The 19,372-nt window shown below is 47.7% G+C and overlaps 1 protein-coding gene across 3 annotated transcripts in view; it reads right to left on the reverse strand.

Moving 5' to 3' along the window:
* Slc9a3 (solute carrier family 9 member A3) overlaps window positions 1-11,477 on the reverse strand; it is a 43,427-nt gene extending 31,950 nt beyond the window's left edge. For all 3 annotated transcript variants that reach the window (XM_076551653.1, XM_076551652.1, XM_042261328.2), the window contains exon 1: window positions 11,169-11,477. In XM_076551653.1, coding sequence (XP_076407768.1) covers window positions 11,169-11,364 — 196 coding nt within the window. In that variant the 5' untranslated portion in view covers window positions 11,365-11,477. The remainder of the gene's footprint in view (window positions 1-11,168) is intronic.
* Window positions 11,478-19,372: the final 7,895 nt, after the last annotated feature.

The following is a 19,372-nucleotide window of genomic DNA, read 5'->3' on the forward strand; positions in this document are numbered from 1 at the left end:
ACCCAGAAAGACACAAGGCAAGAGAAACAAATGTGTAGAGGAGAGTACAGAAAGGCCCAATGGTAGGGTGTATCAAGAGGTTTCATCTGTAGAGCATGCCACTTCCTCTAGTAACTATAGTACTCCAGGATTCCCTATGGCTCCCACTGTCCTGTATCTGTGTTGTGTATCTGTGACCTCATCACCTGTTAACCCAGATCTTCGTATTTCTTGGCCAGATTCTCTTCCCCCATCTCTGTAAGCACCATCTTCTTATCTCATGGGCTCACATTAAAATTCCTTCCCAGGAGGAAAGATCATTCATTTACTTATTCACATGTGATATTTTGGCCACAATACACTTAATTACCTAACACACAGCAAAGCCACAGGCTACACCCAAGTCCCTATAGGCCTTGTTTGCTGATATCAAGAGTGTCACAGATGATATGTTTGCCTATGTAGAAAGTCCAAAAAAAATCAACAAAGGATTTCTGGAACTAACGAGTGACTACAGCAAGGTAACAGAATGCAACACTCATACACAAAGTCCACTACTCTTCTACACACCAGCAAAAGAACTATTTGAAATTTAAAACACTCTGCTATATACCTTAGCACAAGCTGAAGCATAGATCACTCTCCTCTGAAATGAGAAGATACATGTTTAAAAAGCCATAAACTTTGATGGAATAAATCAGATAACAATAACTTAGGGTGTTCCATGTTTGTGGATTAGAAGTCTGAATTTTGTCAAAATGCTGGTTCTTCACCACTTCATTGCAGCAGGTTACTTTGTGGAGTCAGACATCCTGGTGTGCAGTTCATCTGGAGAGTCAGAAGCCTGGGAACAAATGCGCAGTGCTGAAGGAAAACAAGTAAAACTGACGCCACAGTGGCCAGAACCGATGCAGTTTGCCTGTCGGAACTGCCCAGTGCTGGGAGAGCAGACAGATCACTACCTAAGATGAGAGCAGAGAGACACCTGCAAATACCACTTAGGGAGATTCAGCAGAAACAGATGGTTTTCTAACAAACAGGACTGAAATAATTGGACATGTAGATGTGAAAATATGAATCTAAACACAGATCCTACAGCCTGCCTTTTAAAAAAAATCAACAAAACTAACTCAAAATGGATTAAAGACATGAAAGTAAAACACAAAACCCCCAATTAAATTAATTAAAAACTTGGGAGAAAATCTGTGGCTATTCACCTGACAAAAATTAATATCTAGAATATACAAAATATAAACAGCAAAAGAACTTCTTAAAAGAAGTACAAGTGGCCAATAAATATTAACACATTAAAAAATGTTCAACATCCTTAACTATGCCATTAACACAATTAAAACTACACTGAGGTTCCATCTTTCTCTTTTCAGAATGGTAGTCAAGAAAACAAGCAACAGACACTTCAGAGGACGTTGTGGAAAAGAGACCCTAACACTGCTAGTGGGGATGTAAATTTGCCAGTCACAAGAATGTGGTATAAGAACAAATAAAGTTTCATTCAACCATTAAAAAAATTAAATCATTTGGAGGAAAATAGATGGAGATCCTCATATTAAATAAAATAATCAAGATACAGAAGGACAAATAGGACATGTTTTCTCTAACATGTGGTGTGATAGTTGATCTTGATTGTCAACTTAATGGAATTTAGAATCTCCTAGGAGGCACATCTCTGGGTATGTCTATGAGGGTCTTTCTAGAGAGGTTTAACCAAGGTGGAAAGACCCACCCCAAATGTGGGCAGCACTATTCCAAGGGCTGGAGAAAGTAGGCTGAGCACCAGCATCCATCTCTCTCTGCTTCCTGGCTATGGATGCTGTGCCTACTAACTGAGGACCACCTGGCAACTGATGGCTGCTTGTTGGGGCTGGAGTCATGTTTCTTCAAAGGTATGGGCACTGGTAGATTGGCCAGGCTCTGGCAGATGGGTCTATATCCATGTGATTGCAGGCAGCACTATCTGGACTGGGTGAGTTATAAAAAAAAATAAATAAGGAAAGGAAATAAAGGTGGGAAGGGAGGTGTTAGAGGGGTTGAGGAAAATGGGAGGGAAAGTGTGGGTTGAATACAATCAAGATACACTGTAGACATGTGTGAAATTGTCAAAGAATTTTTTAAAAATTCTATAAAAAAAGGAAAAAGATCTTCCACATTACTTTGTGTAAACAACGGCTGTAATTTTATGTCATCCCAGCCATTTATTGTGATTCCACCATACTAATAGTTTCAGACTTTGATAGGATTAGAGCAAATGAAAATCCTACTTTTCACTGGAAAGTAACAGGAGGACAAGTGTTGGTGCCCAGGAGGTTTCCCCTGCAATCAAATGGGAAGAGCAAAAACTACATAGAGTACAGCCCACCAGGATGCAGAGGCTGTGAGGCTAGATTCCAAGGTAACAGGTGAGTTGGGGATCGTGCAATATGGTCCTCCTCAGACTTCTGAGGCCAAAAGAAGGCATATGTATATTGGGTGCCCTGGTGTGTATGGGCATATAGGTACAGAGAATGAGTTACATGGCATGGGCAGAGGGAAGCAGTGGCCTAAGAAACCAGCTGCTGATGGCTCTAATAAATACAAATCCAGGGTTACCTTCTATATTTGTACCATCCCCTAGTCCCTCTCACTTTGTTGTCTTTATACTTTCAGAAAAAGGGAACCCTTTCTGGGGTTGAAGATGGCCTTAGCACAGCAGCATATCTGGATGTGGAAATCACATGGGCCACCTACAACTAGATGTCCTTCACTGCCTCCACTCTGTAACAGGGCCCAGGCTCCACTGGGAACACAGCAGCCTCTCTGAGGATACAGAGCATGGCAGGGACAGAGAGATTAGGTGAACAGTGAGGCCCAAGATCAGCTGCCATATACACAGGGCAGGCATGCTGTCTGACCCCACAGCTAGACCAGTACGGCCTGACTGTGGAGTCTCTCACCCCACCCCAGACACCACTGATGCCATGGTGTCACTGTGACTGCAATGTACCCTCCAGAATACACATAGTTTCCTCCATTGCAAGCCATCTCATTCCATGGCTCATACCTTCCCATCCATAGCATTTTACCAGATGCCACTTCTACAGCAGCCACAAATGCATTTCCACAATGTTCATGTGTGTGCATTCTAAGAGAGCTGGGCACAAGGGCCACCCTAGCAACTCTAGTGGGTGAGACGATGACCCCAGACCAGGTTTCCTAAGTAGATGATCCCTTTACCTTCCCTAGGATGATGGTGATGGTACCAGCTTGTGCCCAACCTTGTTCCCAGGAGAGTGTGAATTCATTTTTAAAAATTTTTCATACAATATATTTTGATCATATTTTTATCCTCTCCCAATTCCCCTAAGATCCTCCATACCACCCAACTTCATATTCTTTCTCTTAAAAAAAGCAACCAAACAACAACAAAAATATGGTGTCCAATTTCATTAGCCAATTATTCCTGACATGAGGCCTGCCCTGGAGTGGAGTTGATATAACCAGGATGACTCCACTGAAGACAACTGATTTTCCCTCTCCCATCAGCTATTAATTGCAAATAGCTTCTTGGTTAGGTTGGGACTTTGTGCTCACTTCCCATTCTCCATGCTGAGATTTTATCTGGATTGAACTTGTGCAGGTCTGTGCATTCTGTCACAGTCTCAGTAAGTTCATATGTGCATCAGCCCTGTTGTGTCTGGAAAACACTCTTTCCTTGGAGTCACCCACCACCTCTGCATCCTCTTCTACATAAATCCTTGAACCTTGAAGGGAAGGGTATGATAAAAGCATCCCATTAAGGGCTGAATGCTCCAGAGTAAGATTGTGAATTCTTAAATACCTTACAATTGGAGTCTATGAAATGGCCCCATGGGTAAAAGCACTTGCACACCCAAGCCTGATGACTTGAATTTCATCCCTAGAACACACAATAGAAGGGAAATGACTCTTAAAAGTTGTGCTCCCATCTCCACACATACACTGTGGCATGTGCACATGCACTCAACTACTGAACACACAGAACCATATAAATACACACACTAAAAAAATAAAAAAATTAACCTTCCCATGGTTGGGATCAAGATTCCATGCTGTGGGTTTGGGTTATAAACACCCAAACATAGCTTTGTGGTTCTTATAGGCCGCCCTGCTGGCAAAAGGCCTATTTGTTCTCAGACCCTTCCTCTGGTAGAATACCTGGGGCTAGTCTGTCCTCACAGTGAGCACTCAAGACAGTGAATGACCCTAGCACCCAGCAACGGCACATTGTGTGGGAGGAATAGACTGCCTCAAAGCTTGTCTGTTCTTTGTGAATACCCACATTCACCTTTAAATCTAAAAAAAAAAAAAAAAAAAAAAAAAAAAAAAAAAAAAAAAAAAACAGAATTAAGAACTGAAAGTTGGAGCCAGGTGGCAAAATGGGAACATTAAAAAGCCTGTTTTTAGGGACTTTTTGAAGAAAAGGGAGAGTGGAAAATCACTAGTTGCTGAAGGCTTTGTTCTTAGATTTGGCCCAGGCTTGTTCAGGGGACCCATAGTAGCTCTCTTGCTGTTCTGGGGCTGATTTGTGTCCTTCAACCTGAACCCATAGAAGTTAGTATTAGCTTAGGCCTTTCTCCTAGCCCTTTCTGGGCCTCCTGAGCCTCCAACTTTGGTGTAGCTGCCCAAGAGACAGTGAGGCAGGGAAATGAACACAAACAGTATGAATATGCACATGCAAAATCACCCACACTTATATACACACAGGTGGCTGTGTGTGCACTCACATGCTCAGCATAATCAGTAATGGGTCTGTGCTGTTTGCACACACAGGTACACTCCCTAAGAGGCCTATGGACTCCTGGATCCACATCTCACTGGCTAGCTTATACCCTCCCTCCCCAGTTCTCCCAGTCTTTCTTGTGTGACTGAGATAAGCCACATTGCTTCCAGCCAGCAGTTGGGGCTCCCCAAGCTCCAGGGTCCTCACTTGTGTTCATTTCCCTGCCTTGCTGTCTCTTGGGCAGCTGCCCCAAAGTTGGAGGCTCAGGAGGCCCAGAAAGGGCTAGGAGAAAGGCCTAAGCTGATACTAACTTCTATGGGTTCAGGTTGAAGGACACAAATCAGCCCCAGAACAGCAAGAGAGCTACTATGGGTCCCCTGAACAAGCCTGGGCCAAATCTAAGAACAAAGCCTTCAGCAACTAGTGATTTTCCACTCCCCCTTTTCTTCAAAAAGTCCCTAAAAACAGGCTTTTTAATGTTCCCATTTTGCCTTGCAAGAAACTCTTTCCCAGAAGAGAATACAAAACTAACTGGACTTTGGCACATCAGCTCAGCAGGTGGTAAATCCTGCAGGTTTCCCAACTTGCCCAGGAGGGGAGAGAGGACCAGGCCACTACACCTCATTGGAGACTTCCCTCTTCAGGGAGAGCCTGAAAATCTGACGTGAAAATGATGCTGGTTTTGCCCTCGTCTGGAGATAGCTCCCAGAACTGCATTGCTGGCTCCACACAAGCCTTCAGGATATATGGCTAGGGAAGTGAGCCTGGCAAGTGCTCCTAAACGCCTCCTTCCCAGGGGCTGAATGTTCTTCAGGGGGCCCCAGGCAAAATCCACACCCTTTACCCAACAATGAGCCTCCATCTGTCCCTGACCACACCTCCTCCAATCAACAATGCAGCCCCAATGATCCTGGTCCTGGTATTCTCAGAGTTTACTCCATCTGCCCCTACTTCTTGGGTCTCTAGGGCTTTAGCTCGGGTCCAATCCCTTTACTCTGAAGCTCTTCTTACTGTGAATTTCTAGCAGCTCTCTAGCCCCTCAGTCTGAACTCTGTCCCCTGTAGCCAGCAGTCTGAGGGCTCTTCTTCAGATAGGAGATCCTTCTTAGAGAAATGACACTCAGTGATAGACGTGGACAAGAGGAATAACCATCTAGAAGCAAAAGCCAATGTACACACGCTTGACAGACCTCCCCTATCCAGATGCTAGATTGACACTCAGATGTGACACCCATACTACTCTAAGCTTATGGCCTCTTGACTGCCATGCCTGAAAACATGTCATTAAGGATGCCATGCACAGGAAATTGGGTGGTAGTTTGGGGAAGACTTTCACTAAGGACTTAGGAATCTCTTCCTTGGACTCAGAACCAAAGGGGTGCTGGGAGCTTAAGGTAGGAAGCCAGGTTCATCAGCATGTCATTTACTCATCTATGCATAAACATATCCATGTACCCAACCAGTTGTTTATGCTCAATCTCGCATGCATTCACTCCCAGACCTACAGAAGCCTTGCTAGGTACAGACAGATTAGCCACCAGAGTCAAAAGAGCTTGGAGTTAGGGAATTCCTTCTTGAGGAATACCTTCCTCAAGAGCTGAAGTAGCCTAGAGATTTCTAAGCTGGGAAGAGGTGGGGTAGTAGGAAGCCGGGCATGGAAGGATAAGGCTAGGAATGAGGGAGGTAGGCTGGACTCCAGCTGGAGCTGAAGAAAGACTTAACTGAAATTCAGCTGGCACCTAGCTCAGAGCCATGAGACACTCACTGGCAGCCTTCCCCTTATTCCCTCCTGTCCCTCAATGATGGCATTCCACTTCCAGGCTAGGAAGAGCTGTGTCATGTTCTCAACTCACCAGTACTTGCCCATCCATATCCCTGGCTAGAGGTCTGAGAAGAGTAAAGCCTAGAGAAGAGCAAAAGGAGAAGGGAGATGAGAGGAGAGGGAAAGATGTTAGGGGGCATGAGGGACAGCCGGGTAAGGTGCAGCTCAGGCAGGCAGCTGGGCCTTCTTAGCTCCTCATGGTAGGAGGTACCCAGGAGAATGGATAGGAACTCCCAGCTGCCCACATTGATCAGAGAAGCCACACCTGCCTGAACTTTGAGAGGAGATGAGGGGTGTTGTTCAGCCTCAGCACTGAGATGTGGCACCCTAAAACATGGTGCTCTGAACCCTACCAGCCAAGTCACAATGATCCCAGGGACCTCTATATCTTACAAATCAGAAGATAAAAAGCCTTCCTCTAATGCAAGCTCCAAATCCTGGGGCTGGGTGGAGAAAGGACAGCTGAGCTGATCCTAACCTTAGCAGATTCATCCCAAACACTTTGAGGACCCCATGGAAGACTCAGGACATGCATATCCATGGGAACCCTAACTATAAAGTACCCCAAGCTAAGACCCTTGTTCCCAAAGAAACCTAAAGGGAAGTCCCAATAGATGACAGACTATAGGGATAGAGAAGAATCCCACAGCCATGATGTGACATGAAGCCACCTGAATGGTTAGGTTATCTGGGCCCAGAGGTCATTGTAGCAGCCTGGCTTGTTAGAGTGAGCAGTTTGTTGAGGGCTAGAAGGGTGCTTGTGCCCCACAGTAAGGTTTTCCAGGACAAGAGTCCTAGAAGGCCTAATGGTTCTCTCTAGGTAGCAGCAGGAGAAGCAGTGTGGCATAGTCACCTATACACATAGGCAGGACTAGTCAGGGCACACCCCTGCAATGCAGCACGTCCTAACCTTTTCTCTTTCCTTAGGATCCTTCAGCTTCAAATGCTGCATGGTATTACAGCTCAAGCAACCATCCAGGGACAGTTCCCAAAATAAGACTTTATACTGTCAGTGACTCCCAGAAGATTCTAGAGAATCCCCTCAGCCACATGAGTTTTGCTCTACGGCCTGCTGCCAGGCCGTCTCCCGCCACTGCCTCTACCTCACTGACATAACCCTCACACCATTCTGTTCTGGTCTTAGAGGCTCCCGATTCCTTACTTAATGGGACTCAGCTGGGTTGGTCACTATTACTGCCTGGATCCCCTTCACCAAACACCTCTGGAGGACCTAGGGGATGTCATTTTTGTTCCCATACTATGACCTCCTCCCATACTTTCCCCAGTTTTCTTCATCAACCCCAAGTTCCCTGTCTGGCTTTAGAGGCGGCACTGCTCCCAGCACAGCAGCAAGGGCCCGAGAGCTGTGTGACGACTACCCTGCTGTAGCCTCTCCTCTCCGTGTGTCTGGGCAAACCTCCCTGAAGCCCAGAAGAAGCTCTGATTGCTCTCCCCACAGCCTCTTTGGTCTTACATTCTGTCTTGCAACCAAAGCAATGGTCTGAGAGGCCAGTCATGACTGAGGCCCACCCACTACACAGCTCAGCAAGGACCAAAGTCCTCTGAAGCTTGCAGGTAAGTTGGTTGTCTTCCCCAGCACTGTCTTGGCCTCTTCCCAGTTTCTTTTCAGTCTCTCTTCAGCCTTTCCACAAGTTCCCACTAGCCTTTCCTTCTAGTCTCCTTTCAATCTCTCCACCAACTCCCCTGGCATCCCTTCAGACTCCTGCCCCTGCTTTCTCTACTCTCCTTTTAGTCCCTAACTGCTCCACTTCTCTCTTTTCTCTCTTCCTGCAGGGCAGCTTCCTCCTATATGCTCCTGAAGCTGCCTAGACCCACCGAGTGCTGCCTGTGTCCTGACATGGACCCTTGTAGCATAGCACCTACCCAGCCTTGAGTCCCAACATTGTGGCCATAGGTTAGGGACTCCCAAATGGGAGTGTGTGGACAGAGGAGGGAGCACCTCACCCACTGAGGATGGACTCTGGCCTTCCACCACAGACAATCAGACCTTCCCAGTCTACCACCCCTGTGCTGTAGACAGGCACCCTGGCCTTGACATCCCTGCCCTTGGCCTTCCTCAGTCCCCTACTGCAATAATCACACTACCTGTGTTCTAGGGTCCATGTCTTACTCCCCAGCTGGGTCAACACCAGCTGGAAGAATTATGACCTCCTAACCACAAGGTTGGGCTGGGAGTTACAAACAATCAGAAGAAAACATGAATCCCATCAGTATAAGGTCTTCCCATTCTCTCCTGGAAGGTAGTTCTTGTACAACTTGAGGATAAAGTAGTGTGGACAGTCCTGAATACTTTTAAAATGCATAGTATTTAACCAGTGAGAGCCATGTCCTTGTCTGGGAGCTGTGGAGGAGTTAGCTGTACTACCCAAATTCACACATGTATCAGCTATGGGCCTATGTTGGGGACAGAGCTGTGTGTGGGGGGGTCTGTGATGGGGCATCTGAGGCTGGTTATACAGAGAGGGAATCTGGGAGGCTTCTGAAGAACAAGTCAAGGTCATCAGGGATCTGAATAAATTCAGAGTTCACAGCTGAGGGAAGAGTTATAAGGCAAGAGCTAGGTGTGGAAGTCCCTGCTACCAAGAAGTTGGTTCTTAAAGCCAGGCAGGGTAGAGCTGAACCTGCAGGTTGTTTCTCTCAGCTTCTCTCTCTTCTTGCTTCTGTAGTGGACCTACAGGGTGGACAGTAGGTGCCTGGTTGGGTCTTATTAGAGTAAATGTGCACCAAGAGCTTGTACTGGTGAAGATGTGGTGCAGCTGCCTATGGTTGGGATTAAAAGAGATGGAACTTGGGGACAGAGGCTTTGGTCCTTAGAGGAGAGGGTCTTGTGGACTGGTGGAGTCTGAAAGGTGAGGAGATGTCTGCTCCCTAGAATGCAGCTATATTTGAGGAACCTCCTTGGTAAAAGACCACAGTGCCAGGTTCTTGACTGAATATGCCGGTGACTTGCAGTACAGTGCAGGGAGTTGGCCAGCAAGGGCCAACGCCTGCAGGTTTAAGCAGAGAAGGATGTTGGAGGACAAAGCAGGGTCTGGTGGGGGTGCTTGGAAGGATCAGCAAGAGCCACACTCAGCCACCAGGAGGCCTTGGGGACCTGGGAAGGGTCATCTCCATAAGTTCTAGAAGTCAGGAGTGAGGTAAAATTCAATGACAGGGAACACCTGGGCCCACTAGACTACTTAAGATAGAGATGTCCTTCTGCAGAGCTGCCTGTCCACTGGTGATCCTCTTGATTAACACTAGTGGCCAGTCCTTCTGGGGGCAAGTTCAAGTCCCCTAGAGACCCTCAGAGCTGTAGCCCTTAGGGATCAGGCTACCCCTTAGTTAGGCAGTGTGCTGACCCAATACGAAGCATGGCAGATAAACCTGGCTGCTGCTGACTTGAGACGCTAAGCTCCAAGTCTGTTCTCCAGAGGTACAGAGTGGTTCCTAGATAACACTGAAGGCACACACCCACTCAACATTGGGATGCTGTAGCCCATGGAGAAGCAAGTGAGCTGGATGTAAGGGCCTCCTTGGAATCTCCTGGACCTTTCTGAACACTCTGTATGAGGAAGTCAGTACTGTCTAGTCACAGCAACAGACAGCACAGACCTTACTGAAAAACCCAATCAGACAGCATAAGTAAGGAGAAGCAAGTGCCAGATCCACAGGCTAAACAGATGGGGAGAGGAGGCAGAGGAAGGAGGAGGAGGAGGAGGAGGAGGAGGAGGAGGAGGAGGAGGAGGAGGAGGAGGAGGAGGAGGAGGAGGAGGAGGAGGAGGAGGAGAAGAAGAAGAAGAAGAAGAAGAAGAAGAAGAAGAAGAAGAAGAAGAAGAAGAAGAAGAAGAAGAAGAAGAAGAAGCCTTCATTAATTAGGCGCTCTGAGTCTGAGCTCTCCAAATGTTCTCTCCATAGCTCACCCTCCCTTTGCCCTGCTAAAGAGGCACGCTCCATCCCAGGTCACTGGAGGGCCTCTTCTATTCCAGATCCCCAATGGAAACTGGCAGGCTAGGGATCTCTACATCTGTTCTTGCTCTCCTCACACAGGGGTCTAGTGAATTCCATAGGGACCACATCCTCACCACCTCCAGAAAGATAATGAAGATTTGATCTTCTTAAAATTTTTAAGAGGTCTGACCTTCCTCTCACCTTGCCAGGAACTCCTTCAATCCCACTTCCTAGATTCACTGAGCCAGGTGAGAGAGGAGAACCATCCTCCTCTTCAGAAAGGGGGTCATGAATTTCCCTGGATTTAATCAAAAGCTAGTTATTTAGTTATTTATTTTTACTACTCTGGACTGAGACTTCATGCCAGTGTCACTTACAAGTAAGTTCTCTCAGTGCAACACCAAGCCCCAAAGTACCCAGTAGGGCAGCATCTAGAGAAGGATTGGGGCAGAACAGGGCCATGAGCCAGCGACTGTGAAGCGTGATTCCTCCAGTTAGCTGGTGTGTTTCTCCAACCAACACCAGCATCAACTCTCCCTGGATGCGCCTCTTCCCCCAGAAAGGGATAAATTCGAGGGCAAAGGCAGGTGGTACAGACTCTAGGGGCTGTCTAAGACTCAGTCATGAGATACCATGATCCATAAAACCCCGGGCTACTTACCGATTTTTGCCAAGCTTGCCACGAGAATCCAAAGCGCGATGATGTATGGATCCTGGACGTGGTGCCATTTGAAGGTAATCACCTGGAAGGTCTCATCTGCGCTCGGTTCTTCCTCAGCAGCCCTCGCCCCTCGCAGGCTAGTCAGTGCCAGCACCAACAGCGCCTTCCAGCCTGGTCCCAGAGCCCAGTGCCACATCGCGGCTGCTCAGCTCTGGGAGCCAATGCGCATACCGTGGTGAGTCCTGCTGCGTTCTCTGCCGCAGCCCTCTGCGCGATCCGGGCACTGGCAAGAGTCAGGTCCCCCGGCCCGGCCGGGTGGCCTTTAATCCCGCTGCCCCCTCCCGCGCCAGGGCGGGGCTTTCCCGCCCCCGCTGCGCACACGTGAACCAAACAGTTCAGCGTTAGAGGCACTCCCGCCAGCCCTGCTCACACCCACCGAGTTGGTTGAGCCCCTGCCTGGAAGTCAGGGCTCTCCCGGTGCTGCGGACTCCTGAGCTAGCAACCAGGACCTGTGGATTTCGATGTCCTCGAGGTCGCTCGCCTCGCCCCCAAGGTCGAGCGGCACCCAGCCCCCTGACAGCTGCTTTTCTCCCCGGCGGAGCTCAGCGCGAGCCCAGACAGATCGCTGCCAACTCTACCTGATAAATGGGACCTGCTTCTCCTACATTGGCTCCTCAGCAGCCGGATGGTTTCGCTGTTCGCTGCATCCTGTTATATACACACAACAAAGCCCCTCTTCATTGAGAACCTGAAGTCTGTGGGTATCACGGAACCTTGTCATCTAAGTAAACTTGAAGCAGTATAGAAAGACAGAGAAAATGAAGTGGACATGGGACAGGAAAGGGGCTTCTCATTCCAGAGTATCCTCAAGCCTCTGGCGAAGTGAAAGTCAAGAATTCCATCACAATTAAAAATTGCTGTGAACTTTGCATATAAACAGAGACAATATTCCTTTTATATTTTTTTATGGTAAAATGGCAGTGAACCATGTTTAATGTCTAACTATATATGACTTTAATCCCTTTCCCAGATATAAGCCTGCAGTTTTCTGGAAATCTCACAAATAAGATTGTAGACTTTGTTTATAGAAAAAAAGAAGAAGAAATTGTCATGGTCAGTGTGGTTCTGCATGGCTGTGATATCAGCATTGGGAAGTGAAGGAGGAGTCCAAAGCAAGCCTTGGCTGTGTAACAAATTTGAGGCCAGTTTGGGAAACACAAGACCCTGACTCTCAAAGAGACACAACAAAAAGCCGTGTTTTAACCCCCTTGCACAATTCTAATCACCTGTAACCCTACTCAGTGCACCTTAGAGCCCACCCACAATCTCATTTAGGAAAACAAATTCTTAGCAACCCTTAAAATATAACTTCAGAAGTCACCACCAAAATTATATACATGGCTACTGTAAAAACACTCTAAGAGTGACTCCTGAGAACCCCATACCCGTACACTTATATTGTCCTTTATAGAAATGCTGTCCGTTTCCCTGAATTCCTTTTTCTGTTAACCCCTATGCCTAAATCTGTTACAATCTTTTAATAAACTAAAGCTTTGCTTCACACAGACTTTCTCTAAAATTCTTTCTGTCTCAATCAAGAAGCCCAACTTTACCTGAGTGGAGTTCTCAGGCTACAAGGTGCTGTGCCTCCAGCCCCTGTTGCCAACCACCTTACGCTCTGTAACACAATGCAGTGCTTATCAGCACCTAAGTCCTGTGTATTGTGGCCTGGGAGTCTGCTCTCCATGACAGCAGTCCTTACCTGTGGCCTGTGACCACAGAGCACACTCCCGTTGTCCCCGCCTGTCCTTTATGTCCATGGGTGTTAGAATCCCTTCTTACTCAGGGTTGCAATCTAGGTGCTCACTTGTGTATCTTAGCTCCCTGTGAGAGCTGACTTTCCAAACCCCTTCTCCCCTCCCAAGCCTGCCCTTCAACCATAGACCCTGGCAGCTCCTTTTCCAACCACACCCACCCTTGGAAGCCCTTGGCTAGACACCCTTTAGGACCTTCAGACATATTTTAGACTTCCTGTTGGGGTCCCCAACCCAGAGGACAGGTCCAGTTCTCCCTGGACTCAGTCCACCCTCAGATCATAGTCCCTTGCTGATGCCCCCCTACTTGCCCAGGTAGGCAACACCCTTCTCTGAGGCTCCAGACATCCCTCCTCATGTTCACTACCTGGACTCCCTGCGGTCTTGCTCTAGTATCTAGTGTTTTGATACTGGGCTCCTGACTCCTTGCCAGCTTTGCTCCTCAGCTTAGCTCAGTCATTAGCTGCTGGACTGTCTATCCATGGACTGTCTGTCCTCAGCTGCTGGACTGTCTATCCATGGACTGTCTGTCCTCTCTCTGTCTGTCCTCAGCTGCTGGACTGTCTATCCATGGACTGTCTGTCCTCTCTCTGTCTGTCCTCAGCTGCTGGACTGTCTATCCATGGACTGTCTGTCCTCTCTGTAGAATGTCTACTTCATAAGTGAGGGGCTGCAGCAGTGGCAGGGCTGATCCCCAGGACTTGGAATAGTGTCTGGTCTACAGTAGCATGTATGAAATACTGAGTGGGAGTCTGACTAGACAGTGATTGGTGGTTGGACCCAGGACAGGCAGGGCTACCTTTTAGCATCTAAAGCACACAGATCAGGGCTTCTAGGAGGGAAGTACTGTGCTGAGTGGCTTTAGTTTTTGTCTCCCTGTTTTATACTGATGGGTGTTGGCTTACACGGAACAATGGTAGGGTTAAGTGGTAGGTGATGAGTGTTGGGTCAGAGGATGGGTGGTTGGACTGAGCCAATCACAGGGCCTGGTATAGAATGGGGCATCACAACTCTGTAATTGGCCACCAGGTTTGCTTACTTGGGTATCTTGTATGGTGAGTTTCTGGAATTGCTCCTGTGGTCAAACTGAACCTGCTGTTCCCAGTCACATTCTCAGCCTCCTTTTCCAGAGGAAAACTAGAAGAATGAAAACAGTCTTATTCCCAGTTTAGATGCTCCTGGATAAAGCCTAAGGTGGAGCATACTTTCCGGATGCTCTCCTTGTATTACACAGGAAAGTCAGATCCCATGACAATAGTGTGTCCATGATATCAAATGGTCCTCCAAGGATTTTATCTATTCCTGCCTAACCTGAGAGCCTGTAGCCAAGAGCCCACACAATTCAAACAGAAGCTGAACAGCATTACAATGCACATATGGGAACTCAAGATGAACATTGGTTCCATCCCTGACCATTAGTGTGAAGTACCACTTACACTACAAGCCATCTAAGAGAAGGAAAAGTGTGTCTAGTGGAGGCAGAGAAAGCAAGGAGCCCCTGCAATGTCACAGATAAGAGCAAGGCACCCTCATAACCCACTACCCACTGCTCATGTGAGAGCTTGGGTATGTGGCATGGCTTGTGGGCACTTGGGAACAAATGTACATATGCCTCGGGCTTGCTAGAAGGCTCCAGCAATGAGTGTTCCCACACTCTGTTGACTGAGAAAGAGTTATGGACAACAGCCATGGCAAAAACTGTCATGATAGGTATGTGATGTTGCATCTCATCAGTGGACTAGGGCCAGGGTACAGGTAGCTCTCGTGGCCTGCTTTTCTTCTGCAAGACTGTGGTTTTAGAAAGCCTAAGCCACCCCACATTTGGTAAACCCTATGAACAGTGACGCTTGTGGTGATTTGATAGCTGCTGACTACCTCCTCCTGAGCCCAGGCTGGCATGTGTAGCCTTCTTGAGACCTAGACCTTCTGGAGCTCTTGGGCATTTTCCTGTACACACCTGGAGGGCCCATGACTAAACTGGAGCTCAAAGATATTGAGAAGCAGTCCAAGAAAACTAATAAACCCACAAGCCCCTGAGCTTCAAAATTAAGGAAATGAAAGTACACAACATCTCGTTTGACATATTAACTTCTGATTATGAAGTTCATTTGCATGGTTTGTTAAAACTTGTGTATAACATGGCTAATGGTTGCAAATCTACTTGTTTGTTGACAATACATGAAAGACAAAATGTTAATTTTCAGCATAAATTCAAGAGGTTTGAGAACCTTATACACACATTGCCTACAGATTACCACCTTGGGTGTAGAAGAAGCTTGGAGGAAGAAGGGTTCATTACAGAGCTGCCCTTGCCTCCCATCTTGCGCTGTGTATTGAAGGTGCCCACGGGGTGCCAGGCACTTAGAGTTAGAAGAGGTCCACCTGGGAGCTCTTCCAGGAACCAAAACCCAAATCACCACTCAAGACAGAGTTATTGTTACTTGTATTTATTTATTTTTTCGGTTGCTAACATACAATTGCAAATTGCATTTCTCAAAAACAAGTGAGCATCATGCTTTTGGGTCTGCCTATTGGTGCCTTTGACATTCCCTGCTCAAGCCTGGGCCTTTGCCCAGTCTGGAACTTGCAGGAGAGTCACTGAACACTTGACCTGTATTCTTCTCCAGCCTGTGTTAGATAGGCCTGGGATTGTTAGGTTGCTGTCACAGAGGTGTGTGCTGTGGCTCTGGATCCTTGGAAACCTTGGAGCTGATCAGGATAGGCTAACCCAGCAACAGAGCCACTACAGGGTAACGGGGTGTCTGTTGTGTTGCCAATCCCAGATGGCTCTCAGTGGGTGGGAGCTGAGGCTAGAGGCTGCTCTGTCTCTACTGCATTGCATTCCAAAATAAAGATTAGAGCCAGTAGGCTGCCAGGTCTCAGGACCAGGACTTGCACAGCTCCTAGCCCTGCGCTGCTCTTCCTGTCACCAATAATCTCCCAGTTGTCACCTGTCACCCACCTAATAATCTCCCAGTTGTCACCTGTCACCCACCTACGCCCATTCCATGAGGCTTCATGTTTCCTGAGAAGTCTCCTGGTTCTTGATCATCTTCATGGGGTTTTCAGCTCTCTTCCTTGCTAGATCTAATTCCTACATTTAGTGCCCCAGTATGAGGGCCATCATGATGTACCCCTCTTTTTCGGCCGGGTCCCCACCTGTATGGTCCCCTATTGGGAGACAGCCCCACAGACCATGCACAAGCCCTGTGGTGCAGCCAAGACTCTGACAGCCTTATAGAAAAAGATCACATGGGCCTGGGACCCGTATTTCCCAATCTGACCTCAACTGGCAGGGTGCCCAACTGTCCCCAGGCTAACCACTATGGGAAAGAACAAGGCCTAAAACATTCTGTAGACTGAACTGTGACACAAAGTCACCAAACTGCATTCAGCAGATGAAAAACTCAAGAAGCTGTGGCCAAGCTGGGCAGGCAGGCAGGACAGCTTGCAAACTGGAAAAAAAAAAATTCCTCTAACCTAACAGCTAGAAGATGAACTAGTGGCTCCGAGCAGCAGAAGAAGCATGAGACCAGGGGACATTGTAGGTACCTCCAGCACTCTACGTACCCACGTGTCTCAGTTGAACCTCCTATTGTGAAAGCTGCACTTGGAGAATAAGGAAAGGAATATACCAAATTCCAAAGAACTCACAGGCAAAACACCATCATGCAGGCACAACTTTCACCATATGGGGACCCAGTACACTATAGTGTGGTCATAGGTTCTATGGTCTGATGACTTCACCTTAGGCTTAGTTGGTATGGACACACTGTGATGTTTGCAGAAAGCCAAATTTCCACTGTCAGCCATGTGGGTTGGCTCTCCTCTCTGCACTGCGTGCTCTAGGTCTTGTTCACACAAAGCTTGGTTGTAATTGATGTCCCCCAAGTCACACACTTGGGTGATCATCCAGACATTCTCCTCTGACTCCCTTCTGGGTTCCAAGGACCCTCGGGATCTTTGGAGTGTGTCCAACCAGATTCAGGCCAATCTTGCATGCTGGGCTTGTGCATCTGCCTCATTACAGAAACTATGATCTTGATTTTTTTCTAATGTTTTCCCGTAGGTGGGGGGTGGGGGTGGATGTCATGAATCACACTGAAGACAAACAGCTCTTTTACCTGTGGGCTTGGCTGACATACCAGAACCATCTCGTGGTCTTCAAGGGCCCCACAAACACCCATAATCAAGTGTATCTGGTAGGAGCAGACTGAAAACAAGCAGCCCTGGTGTCTCAGGGGAGGGGTATCACAAAAATGTCCTACCTCTCTGCATTTCCTATTCCACTCTGTAAAATGAGGAGTCCTTGACATCTTTATGGGGTTTACTATTGGATACCAGTCTGTGTGTGGTGTTGCCTGCTTAGCCTACTGTCTCAGTTGCTCTCAGACAGCCTACTGGTTTTAGAGGCTCAGCACTTGGTCACTATTACAAGCCAAGCCTCTCCACTTTGGATGGGTTCCGTTAATGGAGCACCCATTCAACCAATCTTAATTTTTTTTTTTTTTTGGCTTTTTGAGACAGGGTTTCTCTGTGTAGCTTTGTGCCTTTCCTGGAGCTCACTTGGTAGCCCAGGCTGGCCTGGAACTCACAGAGATCCGCCTGGCTCTGCCTCCCGAGTGCTGGGATTAAAGGCGTGTGCCACCAATGCCCGGCCTTTAATTTAATTATTTTGTGCAATTCTAACCCTCCTGGAGAAAATCTGAGACCTTGGCTACTCTTTGGACTTCCATTTTGAATCAGAAAGGGAGGGCAGTCCCCAGGTATTTCTGAACAGTAGCCTCATATAAGAGTAAAGTGCCCTGGACCTGTCTAATCTCAGATCCCACCTGTTTTGGACAAGATCTGATTTTATCCACCAGCTTTAGTTGCTCCATGTGTCTGTGTTTCATATGCATGAGCAGCAACAAGTAAACCAAGAGGCCTTCTCTGCATTCGTATTGTACCCCTTGAAGATGCCTGACACCACAGTCATGACCCATAGCAGGCAGTGCCAAACCACCTCCTGTACTTCAGACCTCCTGGAGTGGGAATGACATGCAGCTCCCCTATCAGCCAAGGAGAAAGCTCCAGAGACGGGAACAAGCCAGGGTGCTGGAAAATGGCCAATTCTCCTTGGGCCTGAAAAGTGCAGCTGTCCCAGTTGTCAAGGGCCCCTGCCTTGTCTAGAAATCAATGGTCTTAAGCCTTGAAAAGCTGGATGACAATAGGCGCAAAAGAAGAAAGCTGCTGGACTTTGTCTACGTCTGATATGGTGTGTGCTGAAGGATTTAGTGTGGCACTGCCTTTGGAGCACTGTGCACATGAAGAGATCCCATCCTCTGGGCCCAGCAAGGACCCCTGGATGTTGGGATGAGCTCTACTCATAACAAGCAGACACAGTTTTGTTTGCAGAATTATTCCTGATATTCTTTCTTAAGAATGCTGGGGGATTTCCCTGATGAATGATACTTTTGTTCATAGGAACAAGTCCAGAGATCCCAGTAGCATGCTATAAAAATGGTCATGCACTTGTCACCAGTGGCATTCTTAAGTACAGCAGAGGCTAAAGTCTGTCAGCAGGCTTCCACATCACAGTGTGTTGCAAATCCACAGGGAACCAGGAGTCAGAATTAGCCCCCAGCTAGACAACTACCCTTGGTACCAGGGAGATTTGTTGGGGTAATAAAGTTATCCTCTGGAAGGTAAGAAGTGGCCACCTCCAGAAGCAGGGTGGACCCCACTTTTCTATCAGAAGCTCAGGCAGGGGCTGACTGCAGTGGGTATGACAAGCTGCAGCCACTGTCACGCCACGTTTACCTCCTCTGTTTTGCTTTTGACAGCCGATCTGGATTGGTGGGAGGCACAACGGGTAAATGTTGGCCACCAAGCCCAGAGCAATCAGAGTAGGAAGAAATCTGTCCACACACCTGGCTTGGAGGGCCTCTTTGAATACTGGAAAAGAGATTAGGGACTTTTACTAACAGTCTCTGACCCAGATACGCACTCCAAAGGCAGAGGACATCAGACAAAGGACCTCAGGGAAAACCCCAGGTCTTATGTTCCTGGCCACTACTGTCAAGGACTCTGTCCACATGGAAGAGAAAAGGCATCACCTAAACCGAAGGTAGTGCTGGACCCTGAAAGCAGGGCAGCATCAAGGTTGCTCAAAGACGGTGGAAATTTTTCAGAGAGGAGTATCTGCAGTTGTGGAAGGATGGGGAATTCCTAGGCAGAGGCCAGAATACAACTCATTTGCACACATTAGCCTTTCAGATTGGAATGTCACTCATGCCAGACCCTGGTGGCACAGAATAGTTTCTGGGGAAGGACTCTGTGTCCCAGCACACAAGGGCCCCTTGGCTCCTTCCAACCCCACAGACTCTTCCCTTAAATCTGTCATCACAT

Source organism: Peromyscus maniculatus, chromosome 15 (genome assembly GCF_049852395.1).
Source record: "Peromyscus maniculatus bairdii isolate BWxNUB_F1_BW_parent chromosome 15, HU_Pman_BW_mat_3.1, whole genome shotgun sequence".
NCBI lineage: Eukaryota > Metazoa > Chordata > Mammalia > Rodentia > Cricetidae > Peromyscus > Peromyscus maniculatus.